At 38.8% G+C, this 23,751-nt stretch overlaps 1 protein-coding gene across 2 annotated transcripts; it reads right to left on the bottom strand.

Moving 5' to 3' along the window:
• Positions 1-23,751, bottom strand: LOC131335150 (uncharacterized). 2 transcript variants are annotated; one of them, XM_058370382.1, is made up of 29 exons: positions 23,557-23,751; positions 23,203-23,392; positions 22,682-22,803; positions 22,420-22,536; positions 22,071-22,217; positions 21,529-21,918; positions 21,289-21,446; positions 14,905-15,026; positions 14,704-14,795; positions 14,240-14,483; positions 14,025-14,088; positions 12,695-12,769; positions 12,282-12,430; positions 12,099-12,169; positions 11,811-11,984; positions 7,122-7,193; positions 4,777-4,878; positions 4,606-4,695; positions 3,625-3,700; positions 3,425-3,518; positions 3,258-3,327; positions 2,946-3,125; positions 2,027-2,149; positions 1,854-1,937; positions 1,584-1,768; positions 1,319-1,457; positions 1,152-1,211; positions 629-733; positions 1-506 (listed from the first exon to the last, which is right to left on the bottom strand). In XM_058370382.1, exons 1-29 carry the CDS (start codon positions 23,650-23,652, stop codon positions 393-395), a joined length of 3,705 nt encoding a protein of 1,234 aa, XP_058226365.1. In that variant the 5' UTR covers positions 23,653-23,751; the 3' UTR covers positions 1-392. The 2 variants fall into 2 exon arrangements, with proteins under 2 accessions (XP_058226365.1, XP_058226366.1); XM_058370383.1 differs by lacking the exon at positions 12,695-12,769.

Raw genomic sequence — 23,751 nt, forward strand, 5'->3', positions numbered from 1 at the left:
GACCATAACCATGCAGAATTTCTTATTGTATGATTCTGACAAATAACCATAAAAGAATTGAACTACAGATCTTATGCAGAAGGTTAACCATTCTTTTCCCTTTTCGGTTTATAACTACATTAAAGCACAGTCCTCTTCACATTGCGACAATAAGGAGATGGGGAGAAAACAAAACAAAAGCAGCGAAGCCAAGCGCTACGCCACCTTCATACCAACCATCCCAAGAACTAAATTAACAATACAAACACAACTTAAGAAACCTATACTAAAATTTCGCAGACAAAATGGCTTCGCGGCAGCCCCTAAAGAGCAGCAACTTAGCTTGGCCTTTAGGACATGGACAAAGTACAGAATCGGGGGAGAGAGAACCATTTGTACAGATGATAAAGCATTCACATGAAATAGCTGAGAGCCTGCTTCCTTCTAGAACCCCCTTCACCATATAGTTCATTCCATTGTTGGAGCTCGGTCATGTTTACGGACTCAGATGAAACACTTGCACAAACCTAGTATAACATCCGGTAAAGGACGGTCAAGAAAAATGAAATATAAAAAACTAAAGAATAGCATAAAATGATTAAACAGACTATATGTAAATTTGTTGCTTTTTTGTTGTTCCCTCTTTTACCCGTTCGTGAGCAGATTTGAAGTCGTCCATATTTAAAGGACGGATGTCAGCACTTCCACTTAAAGATGGAGGGGGCTTTCCTTCTGCCAGTGCTGCAGCTCGCTCCTGTCATTAGTTCAGTTTGCATATTAATTATTAGATCGTTATAGAATACCTTTCAGAAAGGAAGTGACTCTGCTGCATAGAAACACACGCAAACACAAGGAAACAGAATGATCCGCGTCTATAATTGGACATAGGAAGAAAGGATTGTGAATGGCTATCAAATCAGATGTTTGTTCCACAACTTACGAAAGAAACTTCTTGTAAGAGTCCGGTCTAATGAGAAAATCTTTTTTTTTTTCCCTTTGATAAAACTACTACAAAACTTCCTGATCCCAGTCAAAAGAAGAACATTCAAAACACATTGCTGAGGATTGATGATCGCCAACTCTTAGGCAGAAGTAGAATTCCTGTCACCGCAACACACAGGTATCGTCTCTTTCTAGGTTAATAAGATGCTCATTGAATAAATGAAACAAACCTTCTTTTCCTTTTCCAAAATCTCTCTGATTGGGCAATGGGCAGCAGTTACACAAAGGTTCTGAAAAGTACAAGAGATAAATACTTTTAAGAAGGCAGAAACATTCCACACATAGACTAATAGCATTTTTTTTTTGGTCAAGAAGGAGAGAAACTAAATGGTAATACCTTGAGGTCACTTCCAGAATATCCTTCTGTTATACTTGCAATTGAATCAAAATCAACATCAGGAGACAAGTCCTCTTTTGCTAGGATCACTTTCAAGATCTTTGCTCTATTTGGAGCGTCTGGCAGGTTGACCATTAATCTATGGGGAAACACACCACAAGAACAACGGCATCAGCTATACAGCCTATACCTAAAACCTAAGAAATGGGAGCAGAAATAAGATGGCATGTTCAAGTCCTGAGCCCCATTTGAAGTGCTCTTTTACCTCCTTGGCAGCCTTCTGATGACAGCCTCATCAAGGTCAAATGGCCTGTTTGTAGCTGCAAGTACCAGAACTCGTTCTGTATCTTTTGTCCTTAAGCCATCCCAATTCACCATAAATTCATTTTTCATCTTACGCATGGCCTCGTGCTCCCCTGGATTCTCCCTCCGGCCCAACATGCTATCAACCTTTGAGATAACGAGCAGATATCAGATTCAATAACGATGCAAATCAAGATAAAAAAAATATCAAAAGTACAGTCAAACATCATACTTCGTCAACAAATATGACGCTGGGGGCAATTTTACTAGCCAGTGAGAAAACAGCTTTCACATATTTTTCACCCTCGCCAAACCACTGCAGTAAGAAAGATGGAGATAGAATTGAGTTGGAAAATATAAGGTGCAATCAGTGAAGATATTCACTGGCCTGATCTCAATACTAACTTTGGATGTGATGCTCGACATAGAAATATTGATGAAGTTAGCACCAGCTTCGGTGGCCACAGCCTTTGCGAGCATTGTCTTTCCTGTTCCAGGGGGGCCAAATAAAAGTATACCCTTGCATGGCTGCAAATCAAAGAATTACATTGTCACAAGAATAGTCTCTTGAATAACAGACGGGAAGATTCAGAATTTCAAAAGGGCCACCAAAAAAGAAATACAGGAAAAGAACTAGACCCAAATGAACAAACGTGGCCATAGAACATTTCTAAATATGGAAGCTTAACAATAATTATAAAACTTGGCATTTCTATTAGAGTGCATTGAAGTGTAAAGTCGAGTCGATAAGCTTGAAGTTGAACTTTATGTTAGACTTTTCTTTCTTTTATGACACTGCATTTGGGGAAGAATAGGGTGCTACGCTCATACAAGAAAATGTGGAGGGTCCAAGTCCCAACATAGGACAAGTATAAACCTTGAGCAGACATTGTTTAGAAAGGAACAGCAAAATCCATGGTTACAGGAACACGATAGTAAAACTGTCAAAAATATCAGACAATTAACTGCTTTAGAAATGAACTATTTTCTTGTAGTTTGTTGTTTGTGAACTCTACCCCTTTCAGATAATAGAACAAAGATTACAAGAAAAAGGGTTCATTATCTAAAGCAGTTAGCTGTCGATTTGTCCTCTACCCCTTTCAGATAATAGAACAAAGACTACAGAATAAGGTCTGGAAAATAGTTTTCAAATTCAATATTTGTAGCTGTAATATAGAAGCCACCAGATGAGCCAATAGAGATAATTGAATAGCATTATGACAAAAAGTATTTGTAAGGAAATGAAAACCATAATACGTTATGGCATACACTATTCTTCAAGCTAAAGCACCACAATCAATGCCAAAAAGGAAACATGTGAAACCTTCGTTAATTGACCCTTGCAGAAAAGCTCAGGCCTCTGTAAAGGAAGCATCACCAACTCCTTTAATGTGTCCTTGACTTTTTCAAGAGCTCCAATATCATCAAATGTAACTCCAATGTCACTAGGTGGAATAACATCAGCTAGAAGCCTTTTCTCAAATTCATTTTCGGTCACAACATCCTGATATTTAGCAAATCCCTTAATACATCAGTAACAAATAGGAAAGAAACATAGAATGCTTCAAAGAAAAAATTTCCTTTATTAGTACATGTTTTAAAAGCGTACTTCTAGCATTAACAAGGCCAACACTACCTTTAGAGACTTCTTCAAGCTCTTGGATTCATTCTGGATAGCCTGTAGAATTCCAATCCCGTACTGGATGCTGCCAGAAATGACATGTCACTGTCATTGGCTTGTTTCCGATAAAGTAACAAATACTCCACTGGACAAAATAAGATGCATGGCAAGATTACTATTACCTCTCACTGGACAAAACAAGCCTTGCATCGGCATCAGCTTCAGGGTTCTGCATTAAATGATGGCTCAAAGCCCACCCTATTACCTTCTCCACACCTTCAGTACATGCAAAACCATAATTTTACCAACTTATTGCTTACTGAGGGATTATTCATTTAAAAGGGCAATACAGGATTTTCAATGCGACAAAAGTCAAACATACTTTCATTTGTAAGCGTTTGGTCCTTGATGCACAATGTGTCAAGTCCATCACATTCCATCCCAGTCCGACTCAGGACCTAGATTTAGACAACAGATCAATAAATCTATAAATGTGGCATCTCTAAGCATCAAACTGTCTAAAAACGAAGCATTGAAGTTTAAGTTTGTAACTTGCTTAGGCCTCCTGTTGCTATGAAATCCGTACATTCATCGTCCAGGAGTGCTTCCTTACTAACCCTTGTTTTTACACTCTCCGTCCCTAAATAAGTGTCCGGCCCGCAAACCTAGACCTTTAAAAAGATGTATTTTTCATTTTTTTTAAAAACAAGTTTTTTTCAGAAAACAGTTCTTTTAAGTTGTGAAAAAAATTAGAATTTTTAAACGAAAAAAATGCATCTTTTTAAAGGCCTGGGTTTGCAGGCCGGACACTTATTTAGGGATGGAGGCAGTACTATTTTTTACCACGTTTTGCTCCTCGTGAGACGATTTGGAGTGCCAATGTGTGCCACTCAAATTTTCAGTTGGTGATGATTACTAGATGCGTAATTCTAATGGAGACCAAGCTGATGTTTACTGCCATAGTGGCACATTATGCGCGGGATGGATCATGAGGGAGTCAAGGTGGAAGGGCCATCAAGCTAATGTTTTATGTGTTTTAGTATCATTTCTATCCTTCACTTCCTTCTGTTTGGTATACTGTCAAATTGTCTGCTGGTATAAAGACCGTGCGGCCGCTTCCCCGAAGTGGCGGCCACAAGTTCTATTTGGTGGCCGCGAGATCATTAAGTGAAGAAATCACGGCTGCGATTCTTTCTGGAGGCCACATGATCAGTCTACCATCGGACTGGATAAAATATCCCCCATTAAGCATGATCTATTCCCTAGATCCCCATTATTCTGGTTTTCTCTCGTCGGCGATGCTGTAAAGAAAATTACTGCTTAATAGTTGCAGTGCACATCCAATTATAGAAGAAATGCTCACTGTGCGCAGGTGATTCAGATTTCCCTTCATTTTAAGGGTCTCAGCATCTTTGTCCAATTGTTGCTTCCAGCTTGCAAGAAGAGCCTCATCCTGCAGTCACATATAACCAGCCACCATTATCGATTGCAGAAACCAAAGGCCAAGAGATTTGTCAAGAAAGCAAGGACGCACCTGAGGCATGTGAATCATTACTTTATTTGGGAAAAGTTTTGTTAGAAGCTTAGTGGCCTTGGGAATCTCCTTCCCCCTCTCATGGAGTCTCCCAAAACTATCCTGGAAGAAGCAAAGTACAGCGATAAGTCTCTGCACAGGAAGTCTAAGAGAAGCATGCACACCTGGAGAACCAATGAAATCAAACACAACGACTATACGACAGGGATGCCTTGCATACTCAAAAACTAGATAAGACAATCCAGAAAATGCCTAGGACCCGAAGAAGTGAAGAATTGAAAACTATAAAAAGCTCATTAATATATGTGATACAAACGAGTGAAGATTATCACTTCAGTGAACTTCAAGTAAACATCAACCGTAACATGATTCTTATCATAACTGCAAAAATGAACTAAGTAAAAACGGAATAAAAGAAAACTGATGCACTATGTGCCCTCTCTCGTAAGTGTTAACTCATTATAAACACTCTTTTAACCGCAATCACCAAAATGGCAAGCTGAAGTGAGGGATGGATGGCAGAAATGGCAGCAGAAAAGATGAAATAGGGACTAATCTCGAAACAAAATGGGAACGTTCACGGAAACATGCTGAAAAACATTGTAAAAAGCATCCCTAACCAGTAACCACTTGCAAAAGTCCACCCCTTCAAAAACTTGTAAAAAAGCCAGAAGAAATGGAGCTAATCTCTCAGTGTTTGCATTGCATGGCCCCGTTTGATAACCGTTGTAGTTTTGGTAGGATTGTTAACGAGATGGAGACTGGGATTGGTAACAAGTAGAATTAACAATGAAGGGTGTTAGTTCACCCTTTTTGTTTGGTTTGCATCAGATTAGAAGATGGAATTATTAATATGTTTGTTTTGCACAAGTAGGGTGAAATTTAATATTGAATTTCCAATACTGCCCCTGTGGGCCCTACCTGTGTTTTGGATAGCAAATTTCACCCAATTGGATGGTGTACAAAATTGTAAGTCATTCTTAAAAATTGGAAGTCGGGTTGTATATAAACCACATAAACATGCACAATCAATAGTATAATCTACAGGTGGAGAAGAAGATGGAGAAGTCCAAAAATTATAGAGAAAATATTCATACATATATCACAATAAAGTGGTTTTAGTTAGAAAATTTACCACACAGATTGGTTTCACGTGCCAAAAACTGACATACGTACGCATCAATATACATGGAGAGAGAGAGAGAGAGAGAGAGAGAGAGAGAGAGCACATTCAGTGATGTTTATGACGTCAACTGCTGAAGCCAAAACCCTAGGTCCACTGTGGTGGACTGGTGTTTGTTATGTTTAGGGCTACTACAGATAATTGGATAACACTCCCTCCATCCCATAACTTTGGTCCACCTTTCTAATTTTGGATGTCTCATTAATAGATGTTCATTCTAACAAGTCAAATAGAAAAAGTTGATAAATTTCCATTTTTGTCCTTTTTTGTTGGTAAATCCTTTTTTGTCCTTCTCTTTTAAAGTAGAGTAATAGCTCCTATTGTTTTAAAATTAAAGGGCAATTTTGGAATTTTCACTTTTTGAGGTGTAATGATTATGTCTCTTGAAATAGATGGATTCTCAAAAAAGTACTAAGACGGAGGAGTACACATCTAGTTAAAATCCTGTCATTAAGGTTAAAAATCACGAGCAATAAAGTCAACCAATTCTAATACGGAGGGACAGGACTAAAAATACCTGGTACCCATAAAGTGCTGGTCCAATTAGACTGCTAGTCCAACCCACAAAGTGAACAACAAACATAATATTAAAGGGCCCACCTGATTAATAATCAAGTCCCCAGCCCAATCTCAGATATCAAACAGGGCGGTAAGGAAATTGAAGAGATCTAATAAACAGAAAAAAGAATCAAAGAGTGAAAAACAAGAAGAAAGGAGAAAAGAAGGTATCTCATAGGCCAAAGGGAGTAAACAGCCCCAGGAAAGCTAATTGTCATCATTTCTGTCCCCAAACGAAGGAACCAGGAAGAGAAGAAATGTCAATTGACACGAGGACAAAGGACAAAGGATACACAGAGATAGAGAATCCACAGTTAATGTTTGGACAAACCAGAATTATGTATTCAAAAGATAACTTCATTCCACTCTATGTAACAAGATCTCACTCCCATACAAACAGGACTACCAATAGTATGCATCGAATGCCGGAAACTGATGGAAACAGTAAAAAGGGAACAGTAGAAAATAAAAAATAAGAAAAAGATTAACTGTCAAAACATTAAATGGACACTAAATGAACAAGGAAAAAATAGAAATCAAGCATCCAATTCTCCACTAGAAAACATTAAGGGGAAAGACAAGTGTGAAAGAGCAAATAGAGTACCGGGAAAGCCAAATCAAGAAGAGCCGTTTGGTTGCTGCCAAATTTTGTGAAAAGCAAACCACCAGGGTGCGACTGCAACATAAGATGGAAATCAATTAGAAAGATGATCTCAGGCGAGCCACTAGATGATTGTCAGATTGTGTTTGTCCCCAAAACGTCTAGCCTTAATGTATTTGAGGCTTAAGCCATGCTCTCTGCTAGAGAGGCAAAAAGAAAGATGATTCAGGTTAGAACCTGGAGCATAGAACGTCCAAGGTCCATATCACTCCAAGATACGCCTACTTCTATGACTGCAAAATATTGTGCAACAGGACAATACTCCCTCTCAAAAGTCTAGGACTTCCCAAATCACAAATGAACGATTCGCCAATGAAATGAGACAGAAGACAGTCGTAATAACTGGTTTTCTTCAATTGGAAAGAAAAACAATTTCATTAATCATCAAAAAAAAAAAAATTTACAATATACTGTGGACAAATATTCACCGAAGAAAAATACAGAAGAAAGGACCAAATTAAACGAAGTCTCTAATTCCTTTTGGGCATCAATCCTAGGAACTTTTTGATCAAAGAAAAGGAATTTTATTATCTCGAGCAACTATTACAAGTAGTTAAAAGGGGATGGAGGGGGAAAAGCATCATAGTCAAAAAATGATTATCCTTACTAGGTTGGCACCAACACGTTGACCTAATCATGTGCTGACCATACTTGATGCCAACCAACACAAGAGAACAACATAATTAATCCAAGGAATTGATGCCCTAAAGGAAGACATACAATGCACTCTCTCACACACAGAATCAATGTCATCAAATTTACCCTCAAGAACATTTGCATTGCACTCCAACCGAAAACCCAAAAGAATGAAAAGCTAAAAATGCATATCCATAAAACTTTCGCTATTTTCTTTGCATCCAAAACCCCCAAGATTGATCACTAGCATTTGGGAGCAAGTGCCAGAGCCAACAAGCATTCACATTTTGAAATGCTTGATGCCACAGAGACGAAAATGGTAATCAATAATAAGTAATCCAAAGATTCCTCACTCCTACTACACGTGACATGCCATCGAGGACAAAATAGTGATTTGGTCTCCTCCTTATGAAAACGGCGTACTCATGGATTATTATAAGTCAAAGACAACATAAATAACACTGCAAGACATAATCGCTTCCCAAATTGTTATACGATGACGAAATGAGAAACATCTTTATCGGCAACCATCATGTAAAAAAAAAGATTAACAAGAGAATAGCTTTAAGGGGTGAAATGTTGACACCCAACCATCACCAACATTCGGATTCAAGGAAAATCATGAAAAATGACAAACAAAAACACCTTTTCACTCGATTCGGGGTTTAGACTTCATAGGAGCAATAGAAACATGACACATACAAAACAATCGATACGCATGACGGATCAAAACATTAAAGATACAATCACCTACTAAAACATCCTCCCCAAACCCAACAATCTCACTTTTACCCATCTTTAATAATGAAAAGAGGAAAAAAGAGGAAAGCTTTGGGATACAAACTCTATGGAGATCAACAGTCACACCGATCAACCACAAGAGAATCCTAACTCTTAGCCTGGACCTCGTAGCATTTAATTACGAAATGCAATAATGAATTACTCTCCAAGGAGAATCTCCATAACCACTAACAAAGAAGAGCAAACTTCCTTGACAGAGTGTTTACAACTGCAAGATTCGCTCCATCTTTGAGAAGAGAGACCATATTTACCATATGATCCTTCTTCCTTCGTACTACCTTCTAAAAAGTAGCAACGTCATCTTCTCAATCTTGTAAGAATTGCAATTTCAAACAAAGAAAAATAATTACGAAGCATGCTAGACAAAACAGACTTCACTAAAATGTACCTCCCTCCGTAGAGAACATAGAACTCTCCCAAACTCCCACGTCTTAATAACTCTCTCAATGAACCCCAAAAGACTCCACTCTATGACTATTGCCAACTGGGGGCACAGATACATAAGCAGAAGATGTAGAATTGGACATCCAAAGACACCGGTCAACACTATAATCTATTTAACTAAGGGCCCATTTGGATGTGTCCATAGGAGGAGGGATTAGTTTTCACCCCTGTATAAGACCTTGGACCCCACGCTTTACCCCCGTTTGGATGCCACAAACTGAGGGGTACTGGTTTATCCTCCTCCTTAACTAAGACCGAAGAAGGGGGGATTCAGGGGTCTAAGTTATGGATGGGATTTGAGGTGTTATCAAGTTATCCCCCAATACCCCTGCAAATTGGACGATTTTACCCCTCTTTATCCCCCTCCCCCAACCCCCAACCCGCCTGAGTTCGATAATGAACAACGAAACAAGAACAGGAAGAAACAGAACAGTAGATCGGAGAGAGGGAGGACTAATCTGGTCGTGACATTCACCAGGGATCGGAGAGAGGGAGTGTGTCATAGCCGTTCTCTCTTCTTCTTCTCCTCCTGCTGCCGCTGCCAGCCGCGCGCGCTCTCTCTCTCTCTCTCTCTCTGGCTTTGGCGGTAAGAACAAAGAAAATAACAAAGGAAAGTGCCCCACCACTAATCAATTAGTAAAATGAACAGTTTGACCCATCTCAAAAAGAACACTTTGACCAGAAAAAAATTAAAATGAACACTGTAAGGCTTGATGTGGGAAAAGCCGAGAAAAAAATTAAGTGTTCCAAATTTCAATCCATTTGAATCGGTGGAAAGATTTTAGTTTTTTATCATTTTATCCTAAATGGTCATAATTTAATTTTGGCTTTAGGGCTCTCATTGATTAGTCCTAAGAAAGTTGTAGAATCAAATATCTCTTAGGCCTAATCAACGAGTCATAGAGTCAAAATTTAATTATGACCATTTAGTATAAAATGATCAAAAAACTAAAATCTTTCCACCGATTCAAACGTATTGAAATTTGGAACACTTAATTTTTCAACCTCTTTAGCCAGTTTATATATTAAAAAATATAGTTAAAAAAAAAATTTCAACCTCTTTAAACTGAATTTATTTTATCCAAATAATAGGTATGTAATTTAACATTTTAAAATTTCATAATTTTTAAAAGTATAACATAAATATAATAAAGCATATAAAAAACGAAACGTTAATATTTTATTTATTTTATATAAGTATTATATTAGTTAAATAATTTTTGATTAATCATGTGTGAAAAAAAAAAAAAAAAGTTGAATTTCACAATTATATATTTAATTTAATGAATAATCTAATTTACTACTGCACAAGGGCAAAATAGTCATTTAACAGCTTTTTACATCATCCACCATTCCTTATACCCCCTATTAATCCTCCATCAAAACGAAGTACTATTTAATACCTCATCCAAACAACCTACTATTTAATACCCCCTCCATAAACATCACATCAATGTGGATCATCCCTTATTAACTAATCCCCCTACTATCTTATCCCCTTATCAACTAATACCCCCAATTCTTTCCCCACATCCAAACGGGCCGTAAAGCTTAAAGCATGTTTTGCTACTATCACATCTCTGAATTTGAAAGAAGGCTTTTTTGTTATTTTTGGCATTGAAGTAATGACATGTTAACCTTACTGCCCGAAACAATCTCCAAAACCCTTAAAATCGATAGCAAATTAACTAGCTTAGATTCCACCCTTGAAAAAACTCTAGCTGAGACACACAAACCCTACTCCTCCCTAGACCAAACCCATCAACAAGGCCCATCTCCTGAACCATGTCGACCATCCTCCCTTTGCTATCAAAGCAAACCAAAAAAGGGGAACAACGGATCAGCTTTCCTTAGACTCTTAGTAATCTTGAACTCTTCCTCGCTTTTCCATTAACCATGGCCAACACACTGCGAGAAGAGAAGCACCCCTGATCCACCTCCATCAAGACCCAAACCCCTTTCTGGGCGACGCCTAATCCAGAAATCCGTTCGACATGTTCATAGGCTCTCTCAAAATCCACTTTAAAAGGTGATGACTATTCACATACTTTATATTCCACACTTCATATTCACACACTTTATATTCCATCACATGACGCCTCCTCACAAAAGCACCTTGAGCGAAGGAAATAGTATCAGACGATGTTAGGATGGAGAAGAGTAGCATTGTGGCACACACAGAAGGTTCTACTCTATACCCATTTTTTTGGTGGGGAGGGAGAAAATAATTATAACTTCAGTATGTCCTTGTTAGTCATTTCTGTAATTAAAACACAGATTTCGATCTCTTCTTCCAGTCCACATGTCAAAAGAAATTGGCAACCAATTCGGAAGTTGTGTTGCTGAGATCTATCTGATTGTAAATATCTGATTCTGATTCTGTGCCTTTTCTCATCATTTGAAGTTCTATTTTTTGGATCAAAACCTTTTAAATCCTATTTGAACATATATTTACAAGTTACCACCAATTTAATTTTCCTTATGCCATGTCAACTCCCAATAGGACCAAAAATGCAAAGACTTTGTCATGTGATTTAAGCTCGACTCTCATGCAGGTAAATACTCACCTTTGCCAATAAAAGTAAGAGTAAGAAACTTCTTTTTGTATGTAAGTAAATGGACTTCATAACCAAAAGAAGCCAAGAGAGTTCTCAGCTGATACTGTTTGATCTAAAACATAGCATCATATAAAATGGAAACGAAACTAATGTCACCACAACATGCAACTTGTTGAAATCAGACCATAAGTACCTTTTCCTTACGGTTGTCAGCCTGAGTGTGAGAGCCAATAATAACAGTGTTATCAGGCAGTTTCTCAAGCCTGCTTTTAAATGTTGTGTATGATTCTGAATTCCCTACAATGGACTTCTCTGCTTCTTTCATGAACAGAATGAAAGGAGAATTTCTGCTCTCATTACTCACAGCCTGCATAAGAGTGTAAGAGAAGAAGTGGTCCATGAGAGAAACTAACGAGTTGCTGCTAAGCATTAAGCTGAAACACAAATAAAACGCAGCTATTCCAAATAATCACAAGCCAACCTCAAATAATGTGTTGATGAGTAACTTGTCCAGATCTTCCGCCCCCGAAGGTTCGAGACGAAGATCATTAACTGGAGAGAGAGTCAAAGAGACACAGACAAAGAGATCATCAGAAATTCTGAGAATGATGTAGAAAGCACAATGACAGACTACATGCAAAACAACAGCAGATTAAGTCATTACCATTGCAGAAGAATCCGTGACCTCCCTCGCAGAGACCCCCAAGGTCAACCCCATCTGGTATGAGTTTATCAAATCTCACACCAATTTTTGACGAGGGATTATCGTCAAATGGTAGTACAACCTTCCCTCGATTTCCAAAAGTTGGCCCCCTGAAAGTATAATTTACAAGTCTAAACAACTGCAAGATCATGGTAAATACCACATTACACTGGAAAAAGACAGGAAAGAGGGACACTGTAAACAAAATTAAATCTTTCAGCATGCATCATAATTCATTAGAGACTTTCTATGAATGTAAAACACATTGCACCAAGAAACGAGAGAACAAAAATAGATTAAGGGTGGAGAATTAGAAGCAAGCCGAGAAAAGATTTATAGCACTCTTCAATAGTTGTCAAGGGCGAAAGGCGCACCGAGGCGAGAAAGTCTGCCGCGGTCTAGGCGAGAGACGAGAGGCGAGGCGAAGGCCTTTTCGAAGGGAGGCGAACCTAAGCGAGAAAAATAGAAAAAATAGCACACAAATACTTCAAATAATAAACACTAAGCCAATGAATCTTAGAAAGTGTACCATCCAAAAGATCCATAAAACATCCACCAAATGTCAAATAGTCAACAATTCTAGCAGATAGAAGAACTAAACGTCAAAATCAACAAAACGCAAGCATTCAACATTTGAAATATAATTAAAGCAAGTAATAATCATACTTGGCCTTCTATTCATTCTAAGGAGGAAATCTGTTGTGTAGAGAGAGAGAGAGAGATGAATCTGTTGCAGAGTATCAATCGTTGTTAGAGAGAAGGGGGGTTCCGAGTTAGGGATGAGATCAAGAAAGACAGAGGATAGAGAGATACAGAGGGTCGAGAGAGATGAAATCGAGAGAGAGGAGTTTGATAACCTGTTTAGTACCGTCTGAGAGAGGAGGGACAGATTGTGGACTGATGACTGAATCACTTTAGGTAACAACTTAAACCTATTTCCTACGGTTGTGATTGAATTTGAAAGAGGTGAGCCTTTCTCGACTCTCATGACTTTCTCGCCAAGGCAGAGTTTTATTCAAGTCGCCTCTCCTCCCACCAGTCAAGGAAACAATCCATTGCCTTGAGGCGCCTCTCGCCTTTGACAACTATGGTCACTTCAAGAAGATTGACCACAAGAACAAGAAACGGATTGTAGGGAACGGGAAAGAGTACTCCGTGGGCCCCACAAGCTTTCGTATTTGATCTTGGAGGATATTGATTTATGTTATCATTATCTCTTTAGATAAGATTTTACTTAGTGGTCTTAGGTTTTATAGGAATTATACTTTCAAAGATTCTAGGTTATGTTTATCTTTTTGTTATCTTTTCAAGAGCCTATTTAGAAAGCTCTACTCTTTCTATTCAGTCAGCTGATGAAATATTTGAGTTTGATTATGGTTTTGATGCAGGGATATCATAACTTCCTTAGGCACATGGATGTCTAGGGATGCCTAGGGATTTATCTTCCTTTATTTATTTTCCTTAACCATCCTGCATCACAGAAGGTGGCCATCCTCGTGAGAAGTGAAAAATGACAAACTGTTATTTGAATCATCTGAAAGTTTAGAGTCAAATGCCTGTTTCAAGTTTTTCTCATGCGCAAAAAAAAACAGTTTTTCTCATGCGCAAAAAAAAAAAAACAACGTGCTTTGACTTCTAAGGTGGAAAAGAAAAAGGGAAAGGAAAAACAGAAGCTAATGAAAAGAAATCATTGTAAAATAATACCTCAAAGGTGATGCTGTTGAATATAAGCTGCCGGAACCAGAACCCATGAATCTTACTTTGTCGCCTGTAAGTTTCATAATGATAAAACAAAAACTATTGAGCCAGTACTAAAGGTATAACACAGTTCCAGTATTTTATTTTTTGTGGCACACAAGTAGTAGAGGTTGAAAATTGTACAATAAAAGTATCCTAACATAAAACCTGAATCACCGTACCTGTTTTCAACAAAGGACTCCTAGATGCACCAGAAGAAGAGGGTACAGAGTCATTTTCCACTTTTGGTTGGGACTCCATGCCATTGGAGGGAACAGTTGAAGGGCTAGGCATATCTGCTTCAATTGCTGAAGGATCCATGCTTGTAGCAAGGTCAGTTGCTCCAGCATTTAGCTTGTCAATATTGCCAGATTTTTCTGCATTATATCCCTCCTTCAGTAGCTCTGCTTCCTTCGATGATAAACCCTACAGCAAACCATAGACGATGACAGTTCCTATTAGTCTTTACTTTTTCGTGACTAGTGAGCAGGCTCCTAACCATGAATATCGTAAAGATACCTAAATGAACAAAGAACTTCCAAATCAGGTTATCACAGGGAACTGATTCTCCATATGCCACGATGAAAACAATTAAATAAAGAAGATAATCTTCTTTTAAAAACAGTTTCAGAGATAGTTATCTTACACCCAAGAACGAATGGCTATCAAAAATAAGCAATTTGGCCCCAAAGTATCTGGCAAGTGCCTTGGCTAACATCTCCTGATATATCTCCGATCCTGCCAAGGGGAAAAAGATACAGATTTGAAACTTGGTCTTTGAGCACCACTCTTTCAAGTAAAGAATCACATTCCACAAATAAGTAATCACTTCAACAAACTCACTAACCTGCAGGACCAGAAAGCAAAATCCTGGGGTTCACGGTAGGAAATTCAGAGGTGTATTTCACTTGTTCTCTGTGTTTCAAGTGTATGTACGACGCTGCAATCAACACACTTTTTGTGTTTTCACTGCAAGGGGGGCAAAAATGAAAACAAGATACCAATTTCAGCAATATGCCAGTGAAATTCCCATTGTCAATGTACCATCAAGCAGCCAAAGAATGGACATAAGAAATAGACAATTCTTGGGTATTCACAGTACTAAACAAACAACACCACAACAAAAAGTATTTATTTAGATGTATATTGCTCAAAGATGCAGCAAAATGCTGACAATAATGAACTATCACTGGCAAATAATCTAGGAAAATAATTGCAAAGTGCAAAGAACCGACGAAAATGATTGCAGACAACAAAGCAATCATCAACATAACGAATACTTGAATACCTAAAATTACAAAATACTGAGCATGAGATGAGTCAAAATACCTAAATGAACAAAACCTGATGCGTCCCTGAACTTTAAAGGTTGATCGTGGTATAAAGTTGGAAGGTGAGGGGTTGTATCCGCACATGACCCTAACCACGGGGTATAAGTGAAGTTTGCCCTAGTCATTACTACAATTGTCGAACCATCCAATTCAAAACCAATAGGCAATGAGTAGAGAGGCCCCTAGACTTGTAGACTAGTTTTGGAGGTCATAATTAAATGTGGGAAAAGCTCTAATATTCCCCCACATGTGGGACTCTGGACTCACAAGTGGAGAATCGAACAATGAATTCGCAACATAGGATCAAGATGAAATGAAGTGCAATCCTGGCACAGACAGAGGGAGAACCAATGATGAGAGTCCTACCCAAAGTGTCCAAAAGCCTAACTCAGATAACATGTCAAAGCATCTAAGTCAAAACCACATGGCAATGAGTGAAGAGACCGCCAAGGCTCATGTACAAGATTTGAAAGCCATAACCAATGAATGTGAGACAATGTCTATCAATAGCGTTACCAATTTAACACTAAAATCTAATTCCTAAAGTAAATATAATTGTTTATTATTTTTACTGCATTTACTTATGCTAGTTCGATGATTTTGAAGCGGCCATGTCTTAAATTTTGCTTTTTCCTTCTTATTAATATTCTAGGGTCCTATTAAGAGGCCTTTTACTGGAACTTGGATTTTAAGTTCCACTTGATCCTAAAGCATGCTCAAATTTGTGAACATTTCCCTGCAGTTTGGGGTATGCATTCCTCGCTCATACATCTATCACATACGTCTAGACATGAACTTACCTTTTCGGCAAATTTTTGTATAGTGTTCTATTATGATGAGTATTGCTTGTATGGGTGTCCAAGAAACCCAAAGTAACCGCTAAACAGATCCAAACAGTCTTATTTGGTATGGTTCTACATTTCAGTGGCCTGGTTATGGTTTTGAAAAATAAGAACCGATAATTTTCGTTAGATTCTTGGTTCTCAACTTTAAAACCATGGTTAGAAGTTAGAACTGAAGTGGACCGTTTGGTGTCGATTTATCTCTAACATAAAACAGAAGGGTGTGGGGACAAGTTGTTGGAACGGCTTAGATTCATTTGATCCAAAGGCTGTAGTGCATCCTCCCACTTCCCGGTTAAGTGCCCGTGGTTTTCACCTAAATCACACGATTGCCATCCCCTTTCAACCGGGATGCGTAGTGCCATAGGCACGGGCTAGCACTAGTATATCTATATGTAGCTATACATACTAGTATCATATTATGTATTTTCACTAGTGCATTCCCGTGCCTTCAAGCACGTCTCGAAATCGGTATTCAACAAATTATCCAGTTCCCTTTAACCTCTTGAAGGCCAAGGGCCCATTCGCAAAATTCCAACTACGTAAAAAAGAATAGCTCAAGTATATCCATCGGTTAACTTGAATCAACACATAAACAAACTAACAAACTACATCTACAAAACCTGTAACAATTAAAGTTTGCTAGACCACTTTGTTCAAATTACACACAAAAACATCCCAGCAAACTAATCCACAAATCAAATTAGACATAAAAACATAAACTGTGAAATATCTACAAAAACAGAGAAATCACATCACTACAGGAATAAGAGATTCGGTCACCTGACATTCACTACACTAAATCTCAATGGAGAAGGTAATGCCATGGAAATATGAACCTCATTTTTCCATGAAGCAAAAGAGAGAAATAAAAATTATGGAGGAGGAATATATATGACCAGCTTACAAATATTTTACTTGCTTAGCGCCAAATCATTGTTGTTTGTGGTTTAGATGTCACTAAAACGTGAGAGAGCTCCGGCAGTGGGTTAAGGGGTTGGCATTATAATTTAGCATCAAATGAGGAGTAATGATCATTTTTGCTAGCCAAGAGGCGTTTGACCCAATGGCATTAGGAGTGCACTTATGTGCCACGAGAAAGTAAGTCTTCCAAGGTACTAATCTAACTACTCTAACAATACTGACTTTCACTGATAAAAACAGGATCAGTTTTGCTAGGAAACTCTATAGTTGATTGCCATAGTAATTGGACCCATTAAGGATGCTTCTTAGATAATTCAACATACACAATACCCACGTTCAATCTTTTTCTATAACATCTCCCACCTTGAATCGTTATGGGTTGGTTTCGTTAATTTAAGGAGTTGCTTTAGTGTGCCATATTAGGTTCCAAATATTAATGATATTTTCTATAACTACTCTATAAGTTATCTTGTGCACTAAATTCTAAGTTATATTTTAACTCTTGAGTTCTTGTTTTTTAGAAAAAGTGTGTTTGAAGTTATTCTCTTATTTTTCTAGGTACTCTAACGGAAAAGAACAAGAAGCTAAAGTCCCTCAAATTCTCAGCAACGTCGCATCCAACAATGCCCTCATTTCGGCAAGAGGATATTCCCGCACCACAAGTTCATCATTCCTATTAACCACATGTCTGCAAGATGATCACTGCATTTGTTAGCCTCTCTCAGGTTGCTTGATGAAATAGGACCACCACTGCAAAACCATCCTGAAGTCTTCCACCGAGGAATTGGAGGGAAGTTCCACAAGTTCTTCCACCAACGAATTGTCTAAACTCTTGGATTTCATAATTCCATAGTTGTTCATATGCCAATGAACCTTTTTACACAAACCATTGCACGCATCACTTTCAAGTCAATTTTAATGTTTGCCATTTCTATGACAAGGAGATCACATGCCGATCTTTCTTCTACTGCATATACGGTATCAACCATTCTCCATGTAATTTATGACATCTAAAATCCATCTTTTAGAGGGAAACTCCAATGAATGGATGCCGAAGAGAGGGACATGCCTCGCATATACACAGCATAAAGCAAACTCCTCAAAATATCTAATCGTCAATGAAAAGACATAACTATCAAAACTTGCAATCCAGACTATCTATTAAGTCCAACGAGCTAGCTGAACAGCTTTTTGCCTCCCTTTATTTGAAGCAAATAAAGAACTTAATAGTCTGACTTCGTCTTAGCAATGGAAACTCCACTCCTTGGGAAAACAGATATTCCTATCCTTTGAACCAACGAGAAAAAAAGATGGCAGTTTTCCAAACATTGGATGCCTTTCTATAAATCCAAATATCTCACAAACTACCAAATACAACACATGCCATTACTTATCGATGGAGTGCACCAAAACATCAGGTTGGAAGTGGGTTTTTTTGGCGTGAACATCAGGATCTCCATGTGTTGCCTTGCAAGCAACGAAAAAACCTTAGAGAATAGTTTGCCCCAGGATCCACTTCACTTCAAACATCAATCTTCCAAAGCATCCCTCTCTTTTCTTTTACTTTAAAAACAACCCATGCTAATGTAAAACATATACAACTGATAGGCCAGGCCACAACAGTCTACACCTACCCACGGCAGACAACCTCTCGAGAATATAATGGCGATGTTCAAAAACCTCATGTAGTCCACCACCAAACTTCATCTGTATGACACAACGAAGCCTAGGAAGGACGAAAGACATAGCGTCCTCAGATTCCATTAGGGGTGTCAAATGGGCGGATTTGGGCCAAATTGGGTAAGTTGTAAGTGGGTTGGGTCTTTAATGGGTCAATGACCCATTTAGAACCCATTAATTATGAGTTCAATTACCCATACTCAACCCGACTCATTTATTTAAAACTAAACCCGACCCGCCCATTAACCCATTTACATATATATTTTTAAAATTTTAAAATAAATAAAATGTTCATGTACATTGAAATGACCATATTACCCTTGTACATTATTATTATTATTATTTTGACCAGACAAAAAAAACTCAAAACCTGTTTCTCTCTCAGAAATCTATCTATACATACAGATCAGACCCCAACCCACCCCCATCTCTCCTCTCCTTGGCCGAACTCTCCGACAACCAACAACAAACCCACAAAACACTCCTGACTCCTACCTGATTGACTTCCCCAATTATTTGATTTTGAATTCATCAACCAGGAAATACTAACATGAAAGGGTAATATCAATATGTGTTTTTGAGAGAGAGAGAGAAAGAGAGAGAACAGTGCTTCAAGATGAAATCTCTTCTTCAATCTACATTACATATTCGTGATCCAAAAAAAATTCTAGAATACTTATCAATTATTTGGGAGGCCACAAAAATTGGAAGGGGAAAAACAAAAGAGTGAGAATCACCCGTCTCACAGAAGATTCATCCTGATTTTGATGTACTTGTGGTTTTACAAGAAATTGTTTAACGACGCCCCGGCGGAGGAGATCGCCCCGGCTCTGTGAGCTGGGCAGGGGAGCTGGAGAGGTCCGACACCGAGTTGAGGAGGAGGTTGAGGAGCTGAGAGCAGTGTTCTAAAAGAAGGATTTAATCGCCGATTAATCGGCGATTAATCGGAAATTTGGCCTAACCGATTAGATTAATGCCTCGAAGGTTGAATTAGTAGGTCAGGAGGTTAATCGGAGTTAGTCGGCGATTAAACGGCGATTAGTCAGTCGGCGTCTAGCAGCGATAAGTAGATTAATCGGTTAATGGGCGATTAGTCGGCTATCGGCGATTAATAAGGGTAAAATCTACAATTTTGGAAAATCAAGGGGTGTAACTGTTATATACTCATACCAGTTTAAGGGTTTTGAATCACAGTATTTAGGGCTTGTTCAACACCCAGTCATCGATTGATCGATCTCAGAGTCACCTGTCATATCTCTGTGTAAAACACGAGATTTCCGAGCCGCCTATCGCCTCTCTTTCTCTCAAATTCGAGATCTCCTCTCACTCCACGTCTCCACCGACCTCGAACATTAGTGTTTTTTTTTTAAAAGCCCACACCCATATTGACACGTTAGTGATTCTGGAAACAAAGTGTAGTAATATTTTTTATTAAATCTTAACACGAAGTGTAGTATTGTTTGGTGTATATAAATAAAGTTATTATAATTGGTAAGTGACTAATAAATGAACGGCCCATACCAATACCAGTTGGTGTTATAATCATGTTAACAGTTTTCTGTAAAGGAGAGATTTCTATGTCATATTTGAAAAACGATTGATGTTGGATTGATAGATGAATGTTTAATTTTTTATGAGAGTTGTCATTGGGGAGTATTTATATATAAATAAATAAAAACCCGACTAATTGCTACAAGCCGATTAATCGGCGATTAATAGGTCTCGAAGCTCGAAGGTGGTGGACCGAGCGACGAACGCCGAGCGACTTTTAGAACATTGGCTGAGAGCCTGAGAGGAAGGTTGGGGAGAGGAGGAGATCCTGAGTTTCAGCCAGAGTTCAAGGAGGCTCACTAATGGGTTATATTCATGACTTATTGGGTCATTTAAGTTGACCCAATTGAGACCCAATTAAACCCAATTAATAAATGGGTTAGATGGGTTGGACCCATTCTGACCCAACTAATAAATAGGTTGGGTTGGGCCTATTTTTTAGTGGGTGGGTTTGGGTTGATTAATGGGTTTGGGTTCAATTTGCCACCCCTAGATTCCATACACCAAAAGGCAAGCCAAAAGCAAAATGCAGCTCTTAGTATCACCTTTTTCCTTGCACAAATACATAATAAAACTTCTCACACGTCATCTATATTAGAAATTGAATCAACATTTCAAAAATCATCATCCACATATCTGCAAGTCTCAGACAGAACAGTATCAAGGCCAAGGTCAAATTTATTTATTTGAGACTTGCTTGGAAAGAGTGCTTTGAAAAGTTGTGTGCCATATAATATAAAGAATCAAAATAAGATGTTAAAAACCTTACCTTTCCTGTTTTACTAATTTCTCTGTGACTTGATGTTGCTATATTACTAGACGAATGTGTAAGACAACTCCAACAGACATTATAGTTGCCGAGACATGACAAACACTACTGCTGTAAGGGAAAAAAATTCATACCTTAGATAATATGGGAAATCTTCAAACGAAACTTCTATTTCTTTGCCATCAATAATCCCTGCATGGATGTCTTCTTTGAATGCTGCACATCTCAAAGACATACCAGATGTTGATGCTGGCAATGAATCCCTGGTCCACTCGTTTCTTTCTTCAAATACCTGCTTATAGAAACTTTTTACTGAAAACGAGGTCACAAAACAATAAAGACTTCTGCAAACAATTAAGCACAAGATGCATTACATTGCCTGCCTCCATGCCAGAGTCTAGGTTGGCATCAATAGAAAGCATCTTGCTTGTTGCTCCAATGTCAGCAGCTTTATCACTCTCAGCATCTGTCGTTGAGTTGACTTCCAGGCCATCAAGATCAACCTCCATACTGTCATGCACTATGGGAAGAGGTGGCAACTCAGCCCCTTGAAGCGCTTTACCAGTCGACTGAGCAGTAGACTTCAATCGTGACAAATCTTGCCTCAGGCTTGAAAGAGATGCCAATATAGAAGCCCCCGCCACAGCTGAAGGATCCCCTGCCCGCCTTTCGACGTGCATCAATTTACCCACTTTACTCTGAACCTCTGTACCGCCGACTGACGAGGGGGCCTTGACAACCTCACTCGATAGTTGTTGGAAAATCTATATGGAGTAGAATTAAGGAAACGTCTTATGTGAATCAATGCATACGCACAGCACAGTAGAAGACATCAAGGAGTAAAATAAGTAGAGAGAGCTCCCAAGAAAAATTTATAACCAAACAAAAAGGCGCACAGAACTGAAGTGATGGATACATAAGCATGGTTCCCTGAAAGACCAAAAACGACTTCATCGCCAGAATTGAGGACACAGCTGGTTCCCTTCTTAATAATCTTCCCATTTACTTGCACAGATCCCTTACTACCCCTGCTTTCAAGAAGGGCAACCGAAGTTCCTTCACGCTGATCATTTCCACAAACAATTAGTACAAACTGAACACATACGCTAGAGTTTCAAAAGGCAAAAAAAGAAACATATGAAATAGACTATCGTATAGAATCAACATCTGCTTATATCTGCCAACCAAAGTTGAATCCACAAATCTTGGCATCAAGAAATACTAAACCAATATGTCCACCAATAAATCTTGACATCAAGAAGTACCTGCGCGTTCTTGATCACACATAAAATTGCACTATTGGTTTGGTCTTTCAGTACAAGATTCGTGTGTCTGCTCGCACCAACTGTGAAGTTTGATATGCAAATCGAAACATTCGAATTCTGCAGTTGGATAAACGGCCAGTTTATGCACACAGACAACCTCAACAACAAACAACTAAAAAAATTGCATCTTTATAACTTGCATACAAAACGGACTGTGACAACCACAAAACAAAAAAGATCAATTTTTTTATAAGCTTCAAACCTGTGCATACTGCGACAAAAGCCTACACCAAGGAGTTGAAGTTTCGAAACTCGGGTTCTGCTTCTGATAAGCCGTCCATGAAGAGAAAGAACTCCTTGGTTTATCCACAACAGGCGAAGAACCTCCAAAACAACAACTCAACTCAGTCTCACAAAAAATCAAACTTACAACTCAAGAATACAGCATACATATATATTTCTTGATAACTCATGTGTCCTGCCAGCTTCCGCACACCTCGACTAGTAGTCCTTGGACCAATCACACCGTCCACTAGAGGGGCCAAATTAAAGTTATGGACTTCAACACAGGATATATCACAAAATATCAAAACTACAACCGAACACTTCAATACAGTATACATATGTACTTTTTATGACTAACTTGTTCAGGCCAATTTACGCACACCTCGACTAGTAATCCTCGGACCCATCCCACCATCCGCTAGTGGGGCCAAATTAAAGTTACGGACTTCAACACAGGATATACATCATACACGTACAGAAAAGAATCCACTTATATACCTTCAGCGATCGGGGTCGCCACCGAAACCGCCTGCGCCGCCTCCTCCTTCACCGCTTCGCCGCCGCCGTCATCGTCGACCGTCGGCGGATCAACGGCGCCGCATTCGGGCGGATCAGCCGGCGGCGGGGAGCTCAACTCTTTGGAATTCTCCGCCTGCGTCGATTTCTCCGACGCGCTTCCGTTGTCGACCTGAAATTCGACAAAAAGAACTTTTTTTCAATCGGAAAAACACAGCCTTTCAAGAAAATGCCCCAAAAGAAATATATAAATAAGGAGGAGGGTGTGTGTGTGTGTGTGTGTGTGTGTGAGAGAGAGAGAGAGAGAGAGAGAGAGAGAGAGAATCGACGGCTGACCTTCTGGCGCTTGGGGGACGAGGATTTGTCATCCGACGAGGACGATCTCTTGCTGTTGTTTCCGGAGATGGATCCACTTCGTCTCGTCGAGACCATGTCTGATAAGTTAGTTCGGCCTCTCTCCCTTGGAAGCTAGAGAGAGAAACTGTGTGTGTGTGTGAGAGAGAGAGAGAGAGATCAATTAAAGAGACAGAG

The sequence above is a fragment of the Rhododendron vialii genome, chromosome 8a (genome assembly GCF_030253575.1).
Source record: "Rhododendron vialii isolate Sample 1 chromosome 8a, ASM3025357v1".
NCBI classification, from domain to species: Eukaryota; Viridiplantae; Streptophyta; class Magnoliopsida; order Ericales; family Ericaceae; genus Rhododendron; species Rhododendron vialii.

Bases quoted from the DNA above. Each gene is read 5' to 3' on its own strand.
- LOC131335150 (XM_058370382.1), bottom strand. From the start codon at position 23,652: ATGGTCTCGACGAGACGAAGTGGATCCATCTCCGGAAACAACAGCAAG. The intron at 22,804-23,202 runs GTATATAAGTGG...GTTGTTTTGGAG, and splicing joins GGCGACCCCGATCGCTGAAG to GTTCTTCGCCTGTTGTGGAT. The intron at 22,218-22,419 runs GTACTTCTTGAT...GGAAATGATCAG, and splicing joins GTGTGATCAAGAACGCGCAG to CGTGAAGGAACTTCGGTTGC.